This window comes from Corvus moneduloides, chromosome 27, assembly GCF_009650955.1.
Source record: "Corvus moneduloides isolate bCorMon1 chromosome 27, bCorMon1.pri, whole genome shotgun sequence".
Taxonomy (NCBI): Eukaryota; Metazoa; Chordata; class Aves; order Passeriformes; family Corvidae; genus Corvus; species Corvus moneduloides.
Window position 1 is genome coordinate 367,967 of NC_045502.1, and position 18,698 is coordinate 386,664.

The 18,698-nt window shown below is 58.5% G+C and overlaps 1 protein-coding gene across 2 annotated transcripts in view; it reads left to right on the top strand.

Annotated features, from left to right (window-relative positions):
* Positions 1-18,698, top strand: part of LOC116435514 (hexokinase-2) — a 35,558-nt gene that overhangs the window by 2,688 nt on the left and 14,172 nt on the right. Inside the window, exons 1-3 of one of the 2 annotated variants that reach the window (XM_032091896.1) lie at positions 3,840-4,000; positions 11,882-12,044; positions 18,510-18,658. In XM_032091896.1, coding sequence (XP_031947787.1) covers positions 3,938-4,000; positions 11,882-12,044; positions 18,510-18,658 — 375 coding nt within the window. In that variant the 5' untranslated portion in view covers positions 3,840-3,937. Of the gene's footprint in view, positions 1-3,839; positions 4,001-11,881; positions 12,045-18,509; positions 18,659-18,698 lie in introns of those variants that run through there. The other variant, XM_032091895.1, reaches the window with a different exon arrangement.

The window sequence follows — 18,698 nt, forward strand, 5'->3', positions numbered from 1 at the left end:
TGGGGCAGCCCAGCCCAGGGACACCCAGCCCGACCCCCGGGGAATCCCTCTGCCTGTTTTGGGGAGGGGTGGCTGTGGGAGGTGATGTTGGGGTGCAGCTGGGGTTTGGGATGGGCTGGAAATGGCTCCGGCATTATGAGATCTGCAGAGGAGCAGCAGTGGGATGGACGGACAGATGGATGGATGGATTCCCACCACCCCCAGCACGGGCAGGGCACAGTCCTCCCCTCCCTCGCCCTTCATGGAGCAGTTTGGGATGGGCGAGCCCCCTCCCTCACCGCAGAGCCAGGGAAAGGCTGTTTCACCCAGCTCAGCCCAAGGTCACGCGCTCATCCTGCGGCTGCTGAAGAAAGAAAAGTTCTCCGACCGGTTTTCTATTCCCGGCCCCGTGCGAGGGCTGGGTCCAGCCAAGTCCAAGGTTTCCGGTGCTTTGGGTGACAGGGCAAAGTCAATAACTGGTCACCGGTGTCATCCTGGTGCCGATGGGTTCGTGTGTGTCCGTGTCCTTGTCCAATGAAACCTCGTTGGAAACTATGTGGAGCAGCGCTGGAGTGATGAATCACGGGGCAGGTGATCCCAGATGAGTTCATGCCTCTCCTGGAGCAGCTCCAGCTCCGGGATCATCCCAGCTGCTCCGTGCTTGGATGGTCTGGTTCCCAATTCCTCTATCCCCACCCGTGCCTCAGTTTCCCTGGCATAAAAATGGGACATGGCCCTCAGTGGGTTCCAAACGGTCTCCTGGGGGTCCCCAGGAGCAGCAGTGCTCCAGGGGGGCTTTGCTCTGTGCTGTGGGTCAGGCTGGTCCCAGGGTTCCAGGATGCTCCGTCCCTGCTCCGGCCGCTGGGCATGGCTCTTCCTCACGCTCCGACGTTGTTATTACTGCATCACCCATCCTTAAGGAATCACATTAGAGAAATTAGAGCTGGTTGTAGCTCCAGTCCCTGCAATCAGCCGCTTCCTTTTCCTAAGGAACGCGGCATTAAATGCCGATAGATTATTACAAGCCCATGTAGTGTTTGGAAGCAGCTGGGATGCCTTGAAAAGATTTCCATTGGGAGCTTTATTCCATGAAAGGAATTCCAAAATCAACTGAAAAACCTCAAATTAAAAAAATTACTTTATTTAGAGGAACTGGTTGAGCAGAGCCCAGCTCCTCCTGTCTTTTCCCGACTAGGGTGTTATCTGGCAAATCAGTGGAGTCTTGGGGAATATTTTCCCTGAATAAACTGATTTTTTGGGACAGAAGGATGAGACAGGTCCCTCATTTTGCGCAGACAGTCGCTTCCTTCATCCAGCCAGGCCGGCGGCAGATGGGGAAGGCAGACAGATGTGTCCAGCTATTTTTAGGCTCAAACGCTGCTTTAATTTCAACTTAACCATGGAGAATTTGGCTTTTTAGGGTAAAAAAAAAAAAAAGCTGGATCAGAGGGTGAATTGAAATGCAGGGGCAGTGACAGAGATTAATGGAATATCCTGAGTTGGAAGAGATCCACAAGGATCATTGAGTCCAAATCCTAAAATGCATCAGGTCATGATCTGGGGATTTAACTGGAATGCCTGACAGATTCATGGTGGGTCCAGCGGGACTGGATCCTCCAGGAAAAGGTGTCTGGTAGCAGGATTGGCTCGGTTCTGGCTTTGGTTGCTTCTCCCCCTCTTTCCTTTGAAACGGAGTTACAATTCCTTGAGCAAAAACACCAAAATGATGTAAATGGCCGCGTAGAAAGGACTCTTGAGAGGCTGAAGGCAAGAAGAGCCGGAGCCGCTCCGAACTGGTTGGGAAAGCGGCGGGAGCGGGCAGACGGGTTGGGTAACTCCTGCCCCAGGGCTGCTGGGACCGGCTCTGCTGGGAGCGGGGAGCGGGAGCCGCTCCGGAGGGCCAGGACGTGCCGCGGCCCTCGTAGGGCTCTGGGCCACCAACGCCCGGCTGTGGCCCTCGGACTCGGGGATGGAGCCGGGATGGAGCTGGAATGGAGGCGAGGCGGAAGGCGGGGTGGTGGGAGGCAGATCCCAGCCCCGGTGATGCTTCCAAACGATGCTTCCCAAGGTTTTCGGGGCGCAGCGGGCACCCCCCGCCGTCCGTGGCTGCGCACGGGGAGCGGGACACGCGGGCGTCGGAGCGAGCGCCACGGGCCGCGGGGTGATGGATGCGACCTGACGGGTGCACAGGGCCGCGCACGTTCACACGCATGTGACAGCACCGGGCACACCGGGGCGGGAGCGGCGGCTGCGGGCACGGGCACGGGCTGCGGGCACGGACACGGGCTGCGGGCACGGACACGGGCTGCGGCACACGCGTGATGCACCCCCAGAGCACCCCAAATACAACCCCCCAGTAGACCCCCACTGGTCACCCTCACTGCACCCCAATGGACCTCCAATGGACCCCCGCCCCCCAGTGCACCCCCAACCTCCAGTATCCCCCCCATGCACCTCCAATGGCACCCCCAGGGCACCCGCAGCCCCCCAGTGCACCCGCCGTGCACCTCCCCAATGCATGACCCCCATACAGGCCCAATACAGCCTAATTCACCCTCCGGTCCAACCCCAACCCCCCAAAAGCACCCCCGGTGCAACCCCAATATACCCCAGTGCAACCCCCCATGCACCCCCAGCCCCTTCAGTGCATCCCCAGTTCACCACTCCAGTGCACCCTCTCTGCACCCCCAGCCCTCCTCAGTGCACCCCCAATACACCCGCCCAGCACCCCGCAATTCACCCCTGCTCGGTGCACTCACGGCCCCCCGGGGCACCCCCGATAGACCCTCCCAGTAACCCCCACTGCATGCCCAGAACCCCTGGTATAACCCAGCCCCCCACTGTTCCCAGTGCACCCCCCAACTGCACCCTCAGTGCCCCCCCCAGTGCAACCCCCAGCCCTCCCAGTACCCCCCCAATCCTTCCAGTGCACCCCCAATACACCCTCCCAGAGCACCCCCGGGCCCCCGTGCCCGCCCCAATGCACCCCCAGGGCTCCCCCAGTGCCCCCCAATTCACCCCTCCACTGCACCCCCAGCCCCCCAAGGCACGCCAAGTGCCCTCCCAGTGCACTTTCAGCCCTTCCCAGTGCATTCCCAGTGCATTCCCAGCCCCCTCAGTACCCACCCCAATTCACCTCTCCAGTGCACCCCCAACGCCCGCAATAACCCCTCAAGTGCCCTCCCACTGCCCTCCCCACTGCCCTCAGTGCGCCCCCAGTTTCCCTCCCAAATCAACCCCAGTGTCCACCCCACTGCCCCTCCAGTGCACCCCCAGTGTCCCCCCAGTGCACCCCCAGTGTCCTCCCAAATCAACCCCAGTGTCCCCCCCACTGCCCCTCCAGTGCACCCCCAGTGTCCCCCCAGTGCACTCCCAGTGTCCTCCCAAATCAACCCCAGTGTCCCCCCCACTGCCCCTCCAGTGCACCCCCACTGCCCCTCCAGTGCACCCCCAGTGTCCGCCCAGTGCAACTCCAGTGTGTCCTCCACTGCCCCTCCAGTGCCCCACCAATGCCCCCCCCACTGCTCCCCCAATGCCCCCCCGGTGCCCCCCCCACTGCCCCTCCAGTGCACCCAGTGTCCCCCAATTCCTCCCCGGTGCCCCCCCGGTGCCCCCCCAGTACCCCCTCGGTGCCTCCCCACTGCCCCCCCATTGCCCCCCCGGTGTCCCCCCACTGCCCCCCCATTGCCCCCCCATTGCCCCCCATTACCCCCCCCACTGCCCCCCCATTCCCCCCCGCGGGCGGCCCCGCCCCTCCCGCGCGCGCCGCGCACACACCCTCGCGGCTCAGCCAATGGGGAGCGGCGGCGCGGCCACGTCACCGCGGCCGGGGGAACCTCCTCAATGAGCCCGATTGGCGCGGGGAGCGCGCGGCGCTGCCGGGGCCGCTCCGCTCCGCTCCGCACCGACCCGAGCGCTCCGCTCCGCACCGACCCGAGCGCTCCGCTCCGCACCCGCCATGATCGCATCGCACCTCCTCGCTTACTTCTTCACCGAGCTCAACCATGACCAGGCGCAGAAGGTGAGGGGGGCGCGGGGCAGAGGGGCCGCGGGGGTGAAAGTGGGGAGGGGGAGGGAAGAAAATGGAGAGGGAGGGGGAAAGGTGGAAAGGGAAAAGTGAGGAGGAAAAGGGAAAGAAAAAGGCGAAGGGGGGGAAAAAAGATAGGGAGGAAGGAGGGAAAAGGGGAGAAGAAAAAGAGAAAAAAGGGAGGGGAAAAAAAAGGATGGTTAAAAGTAAAAACAAAAAAAAGCAAAACGGAAGGAAAAGGAGAAGGGGAGAGTGAGGAGGGAAAAGAGAAAAAGAAAAGGGATGGAAAGGGAAAAGGGAAATAAGGGAGGGAAAGGAAGAAGAATGAAGGAAAAAAAGAGAGGGGAAAAAAAGTTGAAAAAAGAGGATGTAAAAGGAAGGAGGAAAAAAGAAAAAAGCAGAAAAGGCAACAAGGAGAGGAAAGCAGTAAAAAGAGCAAAAAGGAGGGGAGAAAGTGGGGAAAAAAAGCAAATGGGAAAAAAGAAGAAAAAGGGGAAAAAAAGAAAAAAAAAACTTTCTAAAAGGGAGCAGGAGGTGGAATAAGCCGGGGGCGGAGGGGAACCGGGGCGCAGCGGGCCGGGCCGGCGGGCGGAGGCCGGGGCCGCGTGCGGTACGTGCCGCGGCTGCGGGACCCCGCGTGGCCGGGCGGGCGGAGGGGGAGGAGGAGGAGGAGAAGGAGGAGGAGGAGGAAGGGGGGGAATCTCCGTGCCTCTCCCCCGCCGGAGCCGGGACCCCGCGGCCGCCCCGCGCAGCACGTGTCGCCGCTTCCCGCCGGCGCGGAGCATCCGCGGGCGCGGAGCATCCCCGGGAGCCGCTTCCTCCGCTCCCCCCCCCTCCCAGAGCACGGAGCCGAAGCCCCCGCGGGGAGCGGGGTCAGCCCGGGGCGCGGGCCAGGAGGTGCCGCTTGCAGCTCGGGTCCTGTTCCCCACGCTGTGCCCCCCCCACCCCAAACCGCGCGTGTTCCCCCCATCCCTGCACTGACAGCGATGGAAAACACCTTCCTGTCTTCCGTTCCCTTCATTTTGGGGGTCTGAATCCCTAATTTCGGAGTCCTGAGCTCCCCGAGCCTGTTCCCAGACTGCAGCCCCAAGCAGCAGCGTCCCGTTGGGATGCGTGGAGTGTTGGTCACCCCTCGTTCCTGAGTTCAGGCACCGGGAAAGCTCGAGTGTTCTGCTCTCCCATGGCTGGGGGAGCAGCCGGCCTTTGTCTGGCCGGGACAGCGCTTAGGCTGGGCTTAATAAACTATTCCTGGAGAAAAAATGCTGGATGGGAGAGAGTGCGGAGGCTCAGGCTCTTCCTGCAGTGCTCTGCTGGCATGTGGGAACGGGGCAGAGGATCTCATCTGTGATCCCTGACACTGGGAACTGGTCCGGATTTGCTGATCTGAGCGTGAGGTGGTCGGGATTTGCAAATATCGCCATAAAAAATGAGGGAAATGCTTGGAGAGACCTGGGCTAACCCTGGAGATGACACCGGGGAAGTGAAACCTGCCACGTTGGCCCTTCGCCGGTGTTAAATAGGAAGGAAATCGAGGGAGAACATGAAAAAAAAAAAAGCGACAACAACAAAAAACCAACCCCAACCCAACAAAGTGCAGGGAAAACTTCCCAACGCAAAGCGATCCGTAAGGAAATACGGGCTCGGCTTCTCCCTCCGCTCGCCAGTGGCCCCGGGGTTGTGCAACAGCCAAATCCACGGGAAGGGGTTGTGTAACCCGAGCAGAAATAGGCCAGCGGCACAGCCCGGCTCCGGGCTCCGGGCTGCTCACGCCTTCCTTATCGGGAGCCGGGAATAATGGAGAGGGAAAGCTTGGATGAAGGAATTCGCCTTCCTTACCCACTGGGAGAAGGGTGTGCGAAGCCTCAGGAACCGGCTTCGTTTCCCTCCCGGCTCCAAAACCCAAATTAAAAAAGTTGTTGAGATGTGAGGGAGAAAAAAAAATATCCAGGAGCTGCCGGCCGGAGCTCGGGATGCTGTGGGAGATGGCACTGCCCTCCCGGCCGCCTCCACAACTGGATTTCTCTGGGATATTTTTAAACACATTCCTGTGAATCCTCCCAGTGAGGCAAAGCTGGGAGAGAGCACGGAGCTCAGGTCGGCTCAGGGAAGGGGAGAGGGGGGAAAAGCCAGCTGTCCGACCTGGCTGCTTCCACCCTGGGTGTCAAAATTATTCCTGGTTTATAAATCTCTCCATGCAAAGGGAAAAGCATGGGGAGATGGAGGCGGTGAAATTCTTGGAAAGCTGCGATTTATTTGGTTGGGTCTTTCTATCAAACCCCCTACTTGAGACAAAATCTGGGGGAAAAAGATTGCAGGTGGTAGCCTGGTAGTTGGGTTGGGGTTGGTTTTTTTGTTTTCCCTTTGGATCAGGGAGAAAAGGAGCTCAGCTGGGGTTAAAAAGTGCCTTTTCCAATAGCTGTGGTTTGTGTCCACCTCAAGGCCTTGAAAATAGCCTCAAAAATGGGATTTTTCTTCCCATTCTTGCCATGGAGCAGCTTTACCTGCTCTGCCACTCATCTGGGGGCACATTACCTTCATCCCCAGCTCCTGCCCTTTTCCTGCTTGGAAAGTGGGTTGTCCAGACTTATCTAACCCCCAAGGGATTGTGCAAACTTTAATTAACCTCAGCAGCGTCCTTTGAGATCCCAGCTTGAAAGTCTGCCGCCGCTGACCTGCGTTCCCTTGGGATGTGCCGGCTCACACTGGGCTTCCTGCTCCCTCAGCCTCGTCATGCCATGGGAGTGGGAGCTGAGCGTCTCTTCTTCCCCATCCCCCTTCAAAAGGGAAAATCTGGGGATGGAATTGGTTTTCCTGCATTTGTGGCCGTTCCCAAGCAGGGGCAGGTTGTCCTCGGGTTTGGGATTTTTTTTTATTTTTCCTTTGCCAAGGGATTAGTTTTACCTGGCTGATTCCTCCCTGGCTGGCTCTCTGGATATGGGAGGGGCACCTGTGGCAAATTCCTGGAAAACCAACTTAACAGCTTCCCTTGAGGCTGCCGAGGTCAACGGCAGAAGCCAAGGTCAATGTCGGGACAGCTTTTCCCACCTTCGGGAAACTGTCCCGTGTCCCCTCGCACCTCTCCACCTCATCAGAGCTACCCAGCCTCAGTTTCCCCTCCGCAGTGGGATGCTCCCACCATCCGGGGGGGATTCTTGGGGCCAGTGAGGCTTTGCCATCCAACATCCAAGTGGCATCTCTGCCCCGAAGACCTTCTGGGTTCAACATGGGGGAGAAGGAGGACGAGTGGCAGGGTGGTGCCTCGAGGGCCGGTGGGAGACAGGAGCAGTTGGATGTCTCCAGTTCCAGAACTGGGAGGCAGAGCACTTCCCTGGTTGAGCTGGGTTTTTGTGGGGCTGGGGGGCAGCAGGGTCACCTGAGGATGGGTCGGTGGGTGCTCCGTGGTGTCACTTCCTCACCGTGGGTGCCCAGCTCCACCTCCAGCGTGGATCCAGCTGCTGTCCTGGGGGTGAGGATGGGGAGGAACCGGCAGAGCAGGAAACATCTGACTCACCCGGGTTCGGGATGACTCCGGGCGTGTGTCATCCGAGGCTTGGCCATGGCGGGGAGGGCACGTGGGCTTGGATTCGGCGTGGAGGAGCTGAAGGACGTGGGTGCCACCAGGGCCAGGGCTGGGGAGGGTGGGTGCAGCCCAGCATCACCCCTGTGTCACCCACGGGAGGTCGGGGAAGGGGACGAGCCGGTTCCCTGCGCTGAGTCACCTGGGGTGGGAAACAGGGACAGGCATGGGGAGCGCAGGGACCGAGGACATGGAACAGGGAATAAAACCTTCCCAGTGCCGGAGGCCTTCATCCTGCAGCCTCTGCTGCTCCCTCTGCCTCGCTTTCCCCGAATTCGTCACGTCCCACCACAGATTCGGGTGGGGTGGGAGCACAGCTGGTGCTTGCACAGCATCCCCCTCCCAGAGAAGCGGGGAGAGAGTCAGCATTCCCTAAAACTTCAGGGACAGTGTGCTTGAAGTTAAAAACTGGGGTAGGGAGGGAAGTAATTTAAAGACAATGTAATTCCCAGCAAAAATGTCGCTGGAGCCAGGGGTGACAGTGCGTGCTGTGGGTTTGGGGTGTTCCAGCCTTCCCCAGATGGGAACATTCCTCTGTCATCTCACACACAGCAAATGTTTGGCTTTTTTGCCAAAAAGGTAAAGAATCTAGCCCAGAAAGCAGCCACCCTCTGCCAGTGTTCTGCTTTTGCTCAAAAAGCTGCTGGAATTAGTCACATCCAGCTGAGAAGTACAGCGGGAGGATGCTGGGGGATTGCAAACACGTGCTCCCGAGCCAGGTCCTGGCAGCCACGTGGCTCTGGAAAAGGATTCAGAGTAAAACGAAAACAAAAGGCAAACAACTTCCCTTTCTCGGAACCTGGGGTCATTAATGGGAAAGATGTATCTGGGACCTTATTGCACAGGAACAAAGCTCCCCGGGCCCTTCCCCTTCCCGCTGGGCAGGAAGCGCTGGCGCAGTGCCAGAAGCGCCGTCGCGCTGCAGCTTCCAGCGGCCACAGCAGCCCTGGCCCGTGTCCCTGAGTGATGGGGAGATGGGGAGAGGGTCCCCAGGGTCCCTGCAGGGGCAGCGTATGAGCCAAGGAACTCTTAGAATCCTGGAATGGTTTGGGTTGGAAGGGACCTTAAAGCCCATCCAGTGCCACCCCTGCCATGGGCAGGGACACCTCCCGCTGTCCCAGGCTGCTCCAAGCCCCGTCCAACCTGGCCTTGGGCACTGCCAGGGATCCAGGGGCAGCCCCAGCTGCTCTGGGCACCCTGTGCCAGGGCCTGCCCACCCTCACAGGGAGGAATTCCTTCCCAATATCCCATCCAGCCCTGCCCTCTGGCAGTGGAAGCCATTCCCTGTGTCCTGTCCCTCCATGCCTTGTCCCCAGTCCCTCTGCAGCTCTCCTAGAGCCCCTTTAGGCCCTGCAAGGGGCTCTGAGCTCTCCCTGGAGCCTTCTCTTGTCTAGGCTGAACAGCCTCAACTCTTTTCTATGGATAATGTCATTGACTTGGAATTCAGTTATTTGAAGTCTAATTAATATTTCTACAGCACTGATCCCTTGGCGTCCGGGCTCTTTCAGAGGAGTCTTGAGGAGTAGAACAGTGTCCAGCTGCAGTGCTGGCACCAGAGCCATGAGTTTGGAAATCAAAAGCTGTTTTTTGGGTTGCTTTAAGCTCAGCTCGGCTTTGCTCAGCTCAGGTCACACAGCAGCAAAAATTGGGCAAGTTGAGGTTTCCTCAGTTGCGGGGCGGGCGGACCTTTCCCAGCGATGGCCGTGCAGCCGGGACAGGCGACCCTGGGCACCTCTCCAGCATCCGGCGTGGAAATGAGCTGAGCCTTGGAGACAGCCTTGAGCCAGGAGATGGGGATTTGCTGGGGTTTGGTTCAAAAACGTGGCATTGAGCTCATTACACCCACAGCTACTCCGTGATCCGGAGCTTTAACACGATGTCCTGGGCTGGGGTATGCCCAGCGCTTCCCAGCTTCCATCCCTTCCTTCTCCCTTCAGATTGTTTAGATTTCCTCCAGGAAACACTATTATTTAGGCTGGAAACTTTCCAGGAATTCAATTGCCCCCTTCAGGATACTAACCTAGTGACTTTATTTGTTTGGAATTGGCAATCTGACCTGAACTATTCCATGATCTTCAAAAACATTAAGCAGCTGAGAAGGTGTTTTGTCTTGAAAGATGTTCAGACCCCAGTGCTGCAGGCTGAATTCCCCCTGTTTTATCCCATCTTTGCAACAATTTGAGGGGTGCTCGGAATAACGAGCTGGGCCACAGGGCTGGGAAGCTTTGGGAATGACAGTGGCCGTGGCTCTTCCTTGGGGGGACAAGGCACAGCCAGGGTGGTTTCAATGGGGAAGGAATGTCCTGCTGCATGCCCTGACCTGCCTTAGCTGCCAAGTGGGGTGATAACTACGTTGGGAGAAGATGATCCAGGTTTTAAAGGGCTTTGGAGATTAGAGGGAGGTCACTATGTTCCTCGGGCTGAGGGTTATTCTTGGTACGCTGGAGCTGGAGGACATGGGGGACGTGCCAAGCGGTGCCTGTCCTGGGGAAGGAGGTGAAGCCTCGGGATGGTTTCCTTTTGCTGGGATTTTTGGGTGAGGGGTCTTCACTGCTGAGGAGCAGCTGAGCTCCCAAAGCACCCGGCTTCTCTGGGGTGAGGACCCTCTGTCCTGGGTCAATGGTGTTGACTGATAACCCTTGGCACAGCTCAAGGAGAGGTTTCCTACCCTGGGGCTGGCACGGAGGTGAGCTCCAGCCCCAGAGGCACCTCTTAACCAGTTAACTGGTTACTGGTGCCAGTAACCAGAGTCAGCACACAGGAGGGAATTTTCAGCGGGTGAAGGCAAACAGGAGGGGAGGGAGGAGAGTGTTTGACTTCCTGCTGCTGGGCTGGATAAGGAGAGGCTGGTAAACAACTGGTACCAGGAAATCTCCAGGTTTCCGTCTCCTTGGCCTTTCCCTCGTGTCTACCTGGTCTTCCAGCTCCTGATTTTGGGCAGAAGCTGAAAGCACCAGGAGAAGGGGGGAGGAGGTTTTACCCATCACACCAGAGGATGCAGCTCCCCAGGGGATGCAGCATCACTCCTGGAATGTGCTGGGCCGGGCTTTCCTCCATCCTCTGACCTCGCCAAAGGGATCTCAGCTCCCGAATTTCCAGCAGAACTCAGGGTGGGGAAAAAAGGATGCGCTGGAGCATCCTGAGCCTGAGACACAGGCAGCCAAAACCGCAGCAGGGCTGTTGTGTCCAGCCCAGGGTCGGATGGCACATCCGTGAGCGAGGTCACGCTGGGGCGGCTGCAATTAGGCACCCACAAAATGCCCATTTCCTCCAGCGTAGCCCCATAAAGCACAATCCGAGCCCGGGTTCCGGTGACCCGGTGTTACGTGCCTGCAGACAGGTGAGCGCGCGGGGTGGAGTTTTCCTCTTGACTTCTCAGGGCTTGCAGCTGCCCTTTAATTAATTTTAAGTGAAGCTAATTGAAACAGGGCATCATTTTGGAGCGGGCAGTGTCCGCCTCTCCTGCTGCCTGCTCCGGCCAGGCTGCACGGACACGCGCGGTGCTGATGCATGGCTCGGGGAGGAGCTTTTCCATGCCTTTCCCAGGCAAGACAAGGTGCTTTGATGCCATTTATAAAAGGGCTTCTCCATATCCCCAGCTCAAGGGTGTAACGATTTCCAGGAATGGGGGGTGGATTTCTTCCCTCTCCGGCCATGGCACCTGCTTGTGTCACTCCAGCTCCCACTTCTGTCACTCCAGTGTGGTTTGCTTGAGGGTGTTGAGTAGCTCTTGGTTCTTGAGGTGATCTCAGCAGTGGAGAAATGACAGGGCAGTGGATTCCTGATGAGCATCCGCGGTGTAGGAAGAGGCCCCGGGGGTCAAGGTCAAGATGCGTTGATGCCGTGGAATGGGAAGGGCTTTGCACCTGGAAAACCTCCACTGCCGACCTCCTGACTCACTCCTGAGTTTGAATTCCTGCTTCTGTAGCAACCTGTTTGGGTGTCTGTAGGTGACTGAGTGGGAAGATGCTGTGGAGCATCAGGAGCAACTTGTGGTTCGGCATTCCCAAGCTGGCAGCAGCCTGGGAAGGGGATGTGGGATGGCATTTGGTGAGCTCCTTGGAGAGAGGGGCAGGGCAGTGGTGGGTGATGCCTGGGATGGGCTGTTCCAGCAGTGCTGTCCCTGTGCTGGTGCTGCCATGTCCTGCCCTTTGGGATGGGTCAGAACCTGCTCCTGCTCCTCGTGTCACCCCCAGCAGCTGTGGGAGGGGCTGGACGCTGTCCTGAGCCTGTCGTGGGGCCTGTGCCCACGTCCCCAGCCCTCCACCTGACCTTTGGGCTTTATCTCCACCTTTCAGATCGACAAGTACCTGTACCACATGCGGCTCTCCGATGAGACCCTCCTGGAGGTGTCCCAGCGTTTCGAGAAGGAGATGGAGAAGGGGCTGGGAGCAGAGACCAACCCCACTGCCTCCGTGAAGATGCTGCCCACCTTCGTCAGGTCCACCCCAGACGGGACAGGTACTGTGGGACAGGAGATGCTCCTGGGAGAGCAGAGGGAAGGCTGGGGACACCCGTCCTCCTGGCACTGCCAAAACAGGGATGGCACCCACGGCCACCTTCACTGCTGGTCCTTGGGGCTTCATCCTGCTCAGGCTGAGGGTGGGGACAGGCCTCGTTCCCCATGCTGTGCTGGGACTGGAGGGGCTCCCAGTTCCTGCTGGCGGGAGGGAGGGAGGGAGGGAGGGAGGGAAGCCACCCTCGCGTGCCCTTGCTGGCAGGACAGAGACAGTCACGGGTCCGGCTCATCAGATTTCGTTAGCAGCGAGGCGGCAGCGGTGCCAGCGCTGTCTGAGAGCCACCAGGGCCCCGGCAGGAGCAGGGGCTCTCCAGTGCTCACAATGTGGCCTTTCTGCCTCTCCCCGTGCCGGCAGGGCCGCGCTGCCCTCGGCACGCTCCGGCCAGGCACATCCTCCTCTCAGCCCAAAGAGCTGCTCCCTCAGGCATCCATGGGGGAAAGCTCCTTGTTCCCTCTCCCAGCCCGCTGTTTTGGGAAGGAGCTTGTCTCCATCCCTGCGGGAATCACCCCTTGCCCTCAGTGTACCTGGGGCCCACCAAGTGCTTGGAGCAGTCCTGGCTGCTGAAGGGAAGGAGGGACAGAGCTCTGAGCAGCTGAGGCTGCTCCAGTTCCACACCTGGGCTGGCAGCAGCCCTGGAAAGGGCCCCAGGGATGGTTGGTTGTACTGGATGGAGTTGCTTGGAGTTGGGGCTGCTCTGGTGCTGGCACCTACACAGGGATCTGTGCGAACCCTCAGTGGCAGAGGCTGCTGTCACCAGCAGAGAGGTGGACGAAGAGGGACAGAGCCCAAATCCCTGATGGCTGCTGGCTGTCCACTCCCTGGAGGCAGGGACAGAAGTGACAGAACCATGGAACCACAGAATCAGAGAATCATGGAATGGTTTGGGCTGGGAAAGCCTCTACATTGGTCAAATCCAGCCACTCCCCAGCACTGCCAAGGCCACCACTAACCCATGTCCCCAAGGGCCACATCCACACAGCTGTTAAATCCCTGCAGGGATGGGGACTCCACCAGGGCCCTGGGCAGTCTGTGCCAGGGCTGGACAGCCCTTTCCATGAAGGAATTTCCCCAGTATCCAACCTGAACCTCCCTTGGCACATCTTGAGGCCGTTTCCTCTTGTCCTGTCCCCGTTCCCTGGGAGCAGAGCCTGACTCCCCTTGCTGCACCTTCCTGCCAGGGAGTTGGTGACAGAAGGTCTCTGCAGCACTGGGCACTGCTGGGTGTTTGCTGGTAATGTCTCAGTGAGTCTGGGGATGGTGGTGGCATCTCCCGTGTCCCTGGGGAGAAACAGGAATCATGGAATGGTTTGGGTTGGAGGGGACCTTAAATTCTACCCAGTGCCACCCCTGCCATGGGCAGGGACACCTTCCACTGTCCCAGGCTGCTCCAAGCCCCATCCAGCCTGGCCTTGGGCACTTCCAGGGATCCAGGGGCAGCCACAGCTGCTCTGGGCACCCTGTGCCAGGGCCTCACCCCCCTCACAGGCAGGAATTCCTTCCTAATAATATCCAACTTAAATCTCCCCTTTTTCAGTTCAAAACCATTCCCGTGTCCTCTCACTACACCCCTGCTAAAAGTCTGTCTCCACCTTCCTTATGAGCCCCTCTAATCCTTAAAGCATCCCCTGATCTCAGCCCCTCCACCTGCACCTACACCCAAAAGCTGGACCTGGCTGCCTGCCCCAGGATCGAGATTCCAATCTATTTAAATGTTGGAGAATATTTTTAATTACAGGGATAGCCAGGAGCCGCCCCTGGGCATGGGAACTGGTGCAGCCAAAGGTGCTGGGTGCTGGTGGAGCATGTGTCAGCACTTCCAGCACCCTGACCCGCTGTCAGGAGAAGGAGCAATCCCTCCCCATGCCCTTACAAGACAGATCCTTGGCACCCTTCCCTGTATCCAGCTTCTCCAGTGTCCCAGCTGGCATTTTTCACCCGGGAGAGGGAGAAAAGGGGAACAGCAGCATGGAAAATGTCACATGAGAGGGATGCTGGGGCAGTCACAGCACTGCAGCTGCCCAGGGGGGCTGGAAAATGTGGGAGTTTTGAGCAAATCCCAGGGAACTAAGCTGGGATTCCCTGTCCAGCTCGAGCTGGATCCAGCTTCTGAGTGGCATCAATGTCTCTTGGGTTTTGGAGAGGGGGCTGGAAGGTGGCACTCAGGGTTGGGGGCTTGGTGTCCTGGCACAGATGGTGTGGCAACAGCTTGGGAGGAGCTCAATGCCCAGGGCTACGTCCTTCCTTCTTCCCTCTTTTTAAAGCTCCTGGGCAAAGTCTGGCCTGGGCTGGGCACCAAGCCCCGCTCCCACTGTCCCCAGGCAGCAGCAGCTGCTCCCAGTCCAAGGTCGTGTTGTTCCTCTGCTCCTGCCATGCTCCTACCCAGTGCTGGTTCCTCAGGGCTCCCAACCACCCTCCTGTGGAGTGTCTCCGTCCTCCCTCCCCTCCTCCTGCAGCACCCGTGTCCATCCCTGTCCCCCGCTGCAGCACCCACGGCTCTGCTCTGGGATTAGACCCCGTTTAATGCGCAGCTCCCGGGATCCAGGAGGATGAGAGGCGCTTATGGAAATACAAGGTCACATCTGCAGGTTAAGCCAAAACACAGCCCTGGCTCCCGGCTCTCGGTGGCTTTGCCATTCCAGTGTGGTGTGATAAGAGGGGGGAATTCTGCTTTGGAAGCAGAAACTCTTCTAAAAACAACTTTCCTTGCTTTGCTCAGCTCTGGCACCCACTGGAACACCACCATGCCGTGCTGGCAGCGAGGTGATAGGGATCCCAAATAAGCTCCTTGGAGCCCCCCGTGTCTCTCCCAAGGGCTCTCCCTGCTCAGTGCAACCAACACCCTCCTCCCTGCTCCATTCCTGGTTTTTCCAGGCTTTTCTGGGGTCACCAGGTTTCCTCTTCCACACTGGTGTTGACACAAGGATCTTGTGGTGCATCGTCTGTTAAGCCCCAGCAGCTGATAACCCCAGCCAGGAGCTTTCAGGAGGATGCTGCAGGACTTGGGGGTCAAATCCCTGGAAATCTGAAGGATGGCTCTTGGCAACACCTTTCCCTTGGCTGGTGGGCTCAGCTCCTGCCAATAACCTTCCTCTGCAGGAAAACCAGCTCATGTGGCACACAGGCTTCAAAGGCTTGACAAAAATTGATGTTTTCATGTCCAAAGTCCCGTGGTTGGGGATTTATTGCATTCCCAGCAAAGTTTCCCAAAGAAGCCATGTCTGCCCCATCCCTGAAGTGTTCAAGGCCAGGCTGGATGGGCCATAGGGCCTAGTCCAGTGAAAGGGCAGGGGAGTGGAACTGAAAGGTCCTTAGGGTCCCTTCCAGCCCCAACCATTCCCTGATTCCATGAATTAGCTGGAAGGAGGGAGGGCCTGCCAGGGCGTGGCAGTGGGAAGTGCTTGAGTCTGTGCCTCCACCTTCTCCTGCATCTCCCTGGAGTCTGTGTCTCCCAGCCCTTCCTCTTCCTCTTATTTTTCATTAATCCGATTTGCCGGAGGATTCCTACGCAGCGGAATTGCGGTCGGCTGGAAGCCTCGAGGAGGGATCTCTGAGGTGCTGGGACGTGATCCCACACTCGCTGCCCTGGTCCCCTGGCCACGCTGCTCTGCCCTGCCTGCTCTTCCCAGGAGCACAGCGGGTTTTCCAGGCACTCAACTCTCACCCTTTGCCGAGGGCAAACAGCCCCTGGAATCAGGGCTCTGTGTTTGCCCTCCCTGTTTGGCTTGTGGGCTCAGCACCAGCACTGATACCTTATCACAGGACCTGGGAGCCCAAATGGGGGGCAGTGCCCGGACCTGGTGCCGGCCCATGGAGCCTATCACGCGTTCCCAGGATGGCTGGGAATTTTCCAAGGGAGAGTTTGCTGCCTTTTTCCTCCTGCTAGGCTGATCCACCCAGGAATTCCCCCCGAAATGCTTGTGCTCCTCCTGTGGTGCTGAGGGGGTGTTGGGCGGTGTTTGGGTCCCGCTGGGGCTCCGTGGTGAGGGCAGAGCAGAGCTGGTCCCACACGGCTCCGGGGCCATGAACCCCACGGGGTGGCTTGGCCGAAGCACCAGGTGTGTGAGGCTGGGCAGGACAGAAGGACGGCCCCATCCGGGCTCCTCAGCCCCTTTTTTGGGATCCTCCTGGGTTCCCTGCGTTACCTCCAAGGAGTTCAGCAACCTGTGACCCTCTTGGCTCCAGTGCCCTTATCCCTGGCACATTTATCAGCCCCCCTGAGGTGTTCTCCATGCTCTGCTAATGAGCAGAACGGCCTCAGTGCCGATGGCCAGGGAAGCGGGAGCACAGTGACCCGTGTGAGGGGCAGGACGCGGTGCCAGCGCTGCCCAGCCGGGCACCACATCCAGCTCTGCCCTGCTGTGGCTGAGGGTGGTGCCCATGGTGGGCTCACCAGGGACAGCGGGGCAGTCGGGAGCTTCTCCAAGGTTTTCCTGGTGTGTTTTCCATGTGAAGAGCCATGGCATGCCCCGTGGCTGGCAGACAGGCTGCGAAATGAGCTGCCAAACTGGCCTAAAGCTCATCACTGCAAAGGGTCAAGGGGAGGAGGAGAAAGGAGCACCCAGGGATGGACTGAGGCAGCGCAGGAGCTCAGGGCTCTGATGGCTCTGTGCTCTGACCCCCCTGGGGGGATGGGATGCCCTGACCCCTCTTGGGTAATGCACTGACCCCTCTTTCGGTGATGTCCTGGCCCCCCAAGTGCCCTCCCCATTCTCCATCCCCATCTCCGATCCCGCTGCAGCCACACATGACCTTGGAGCCCTCTCATTCATTCCTCATCTCCTTGGAGCGCAGCAACTGCTTTCCATGGCCCTTTTCCACCTCTATAGAGCTGCTCCAGCTCCCAGTCGCTCCCGTGCCCCGTTCCCTCGCCCCGAGCCCTCGGAGGGTCAGCCCAGGAAAGCCGCCAGGCCAGATGGAGCCCCACGGGCTGGGACCAGAGCTGCCTTTTCAGCTGGAGTCACTGGAGATGCACACTGGCGTGTGCATACTAATGACCCGCGGGTTTTGTTCCAACTGTGGCCCCTTTGTACCGCACAAAGCGGCCCCCGGGCGCCGGGATCGGCCCAGGGGAGCCAGCACAGCACATTTAATGCATTCAGGACTCCAACAGTGCTGATAGAGGGCTTTCCCCGGCCCTCTCCCCACTAAAACAGCCAGCTGGGCGCTTTTCCCGCTGCCCGGCTCCCGAGTGCAGCGAGCTGCCTTGAAAACAAACGCGAGGGGACACTCCGGGCTCAGCCCTTGGGGCTCCCCTTGCCAGAAGCCGGGTCCCAGCTCTCCTGGGGAAGGCAGCAGTGAGGGCCCAGAGGGCTTTTGGAGCTTCTCCCTCCCTGGTTTCCTGCTGCCACGTCCCGTGTTGCAGCTGCATGCCGGGAGAGTGTGGGATTCCTGGGATTCGCAGGGCAGCGAGCTCGGCCCGGGCTGGGGAGGCTGAACCTGAACACGAGGGTCTTTTGAGTATATCAACAACTTAGCCGAGCTCCAGTGTTGCCACAGCTGCCATCAGGGTTTAACCCCTGAGGATGGAGGTTTAGGAGCTTCCACAAGCATCAGTAGGGTCAGGAGTGGCTTGCTGCCTTCTTCCTTTTGGAGCCTGAGTGTTGGAAATGAAAAAGAGTCCGACGACTCTGGCGGGGGGAGAAATTGCAGTCCCAAACCAATGTGGTTGATAAGAGCAAGCTCCGTTTATTAGCAATCCAGAGGCACTTCTATAGAATACCAGCTTGGTAACTCTTAAGTGCCTTAAAACTTATCAAAGCGCATTTCTGCTTCTACATAATTGGACTTACATTGGCAAGCTTCTACAGTTATGTTATGATTAAAAGAATTCAGAGTTCACCTCCCCTTCTCCGGGTCTTATCTACACAGCTGTAAATCTTCAAAACTCCCTCTTTGTTCCCAGCCCTGTTTTTTTCACACAGGGATTTTCTCATGGAGAGTTTTTCTCACACAAAGGCCTTTTGCTTGCAGGCCTATTGCTTGTATAGTTCTTTTATTGATCCCATAATTCTATCAATGATCCATGTCCCTGATCCTCTAACCAAATCCCAACACCTGAGGCTTGAGCTCATCTTCCCTGGCATCCCTGTTGGTTTGGGCATGGGCTTTTCCGGGCTGGGCTGGTGGGATTTATCCTCCCTCCCCAAGGCATCTGGATCTGGCTCAGTGATGGTGTATTGATCCTCCATTGGCTGTGGGGTGCCAGGGGGCAGAGGAGGGGCAGGGAATACAGTGACTGCTCCAATAAAATATCAAAAACTATAGTAATGAATAAAATAATGAAATATATTAAAAAAATCAGACCTTATCCTTGTACCTGGGAGGGGGCTGGTTACCTCAGGGCTCTGGCGTGGTGTGGACAGAGGACCCTCCGAGTTAACGGGTTGTCCTTGTCCTGATCCCACAGAGGATGGGGATTTCCTGGCGCTGGACCTTGGTGGCACCAACTTCCGCGTGCTGAGGGTGAAGGTGTCGGACAACGGGCTGCAGAAGGTGGAGATGGAGAACCAGATCTACGCCATCCCCGAGGAGCTCATGCGTGGCAGTGGGGTGCAGGTGGGTCCTGGGAGAGTCCCTGATGTGTCCTGGGGCTGGA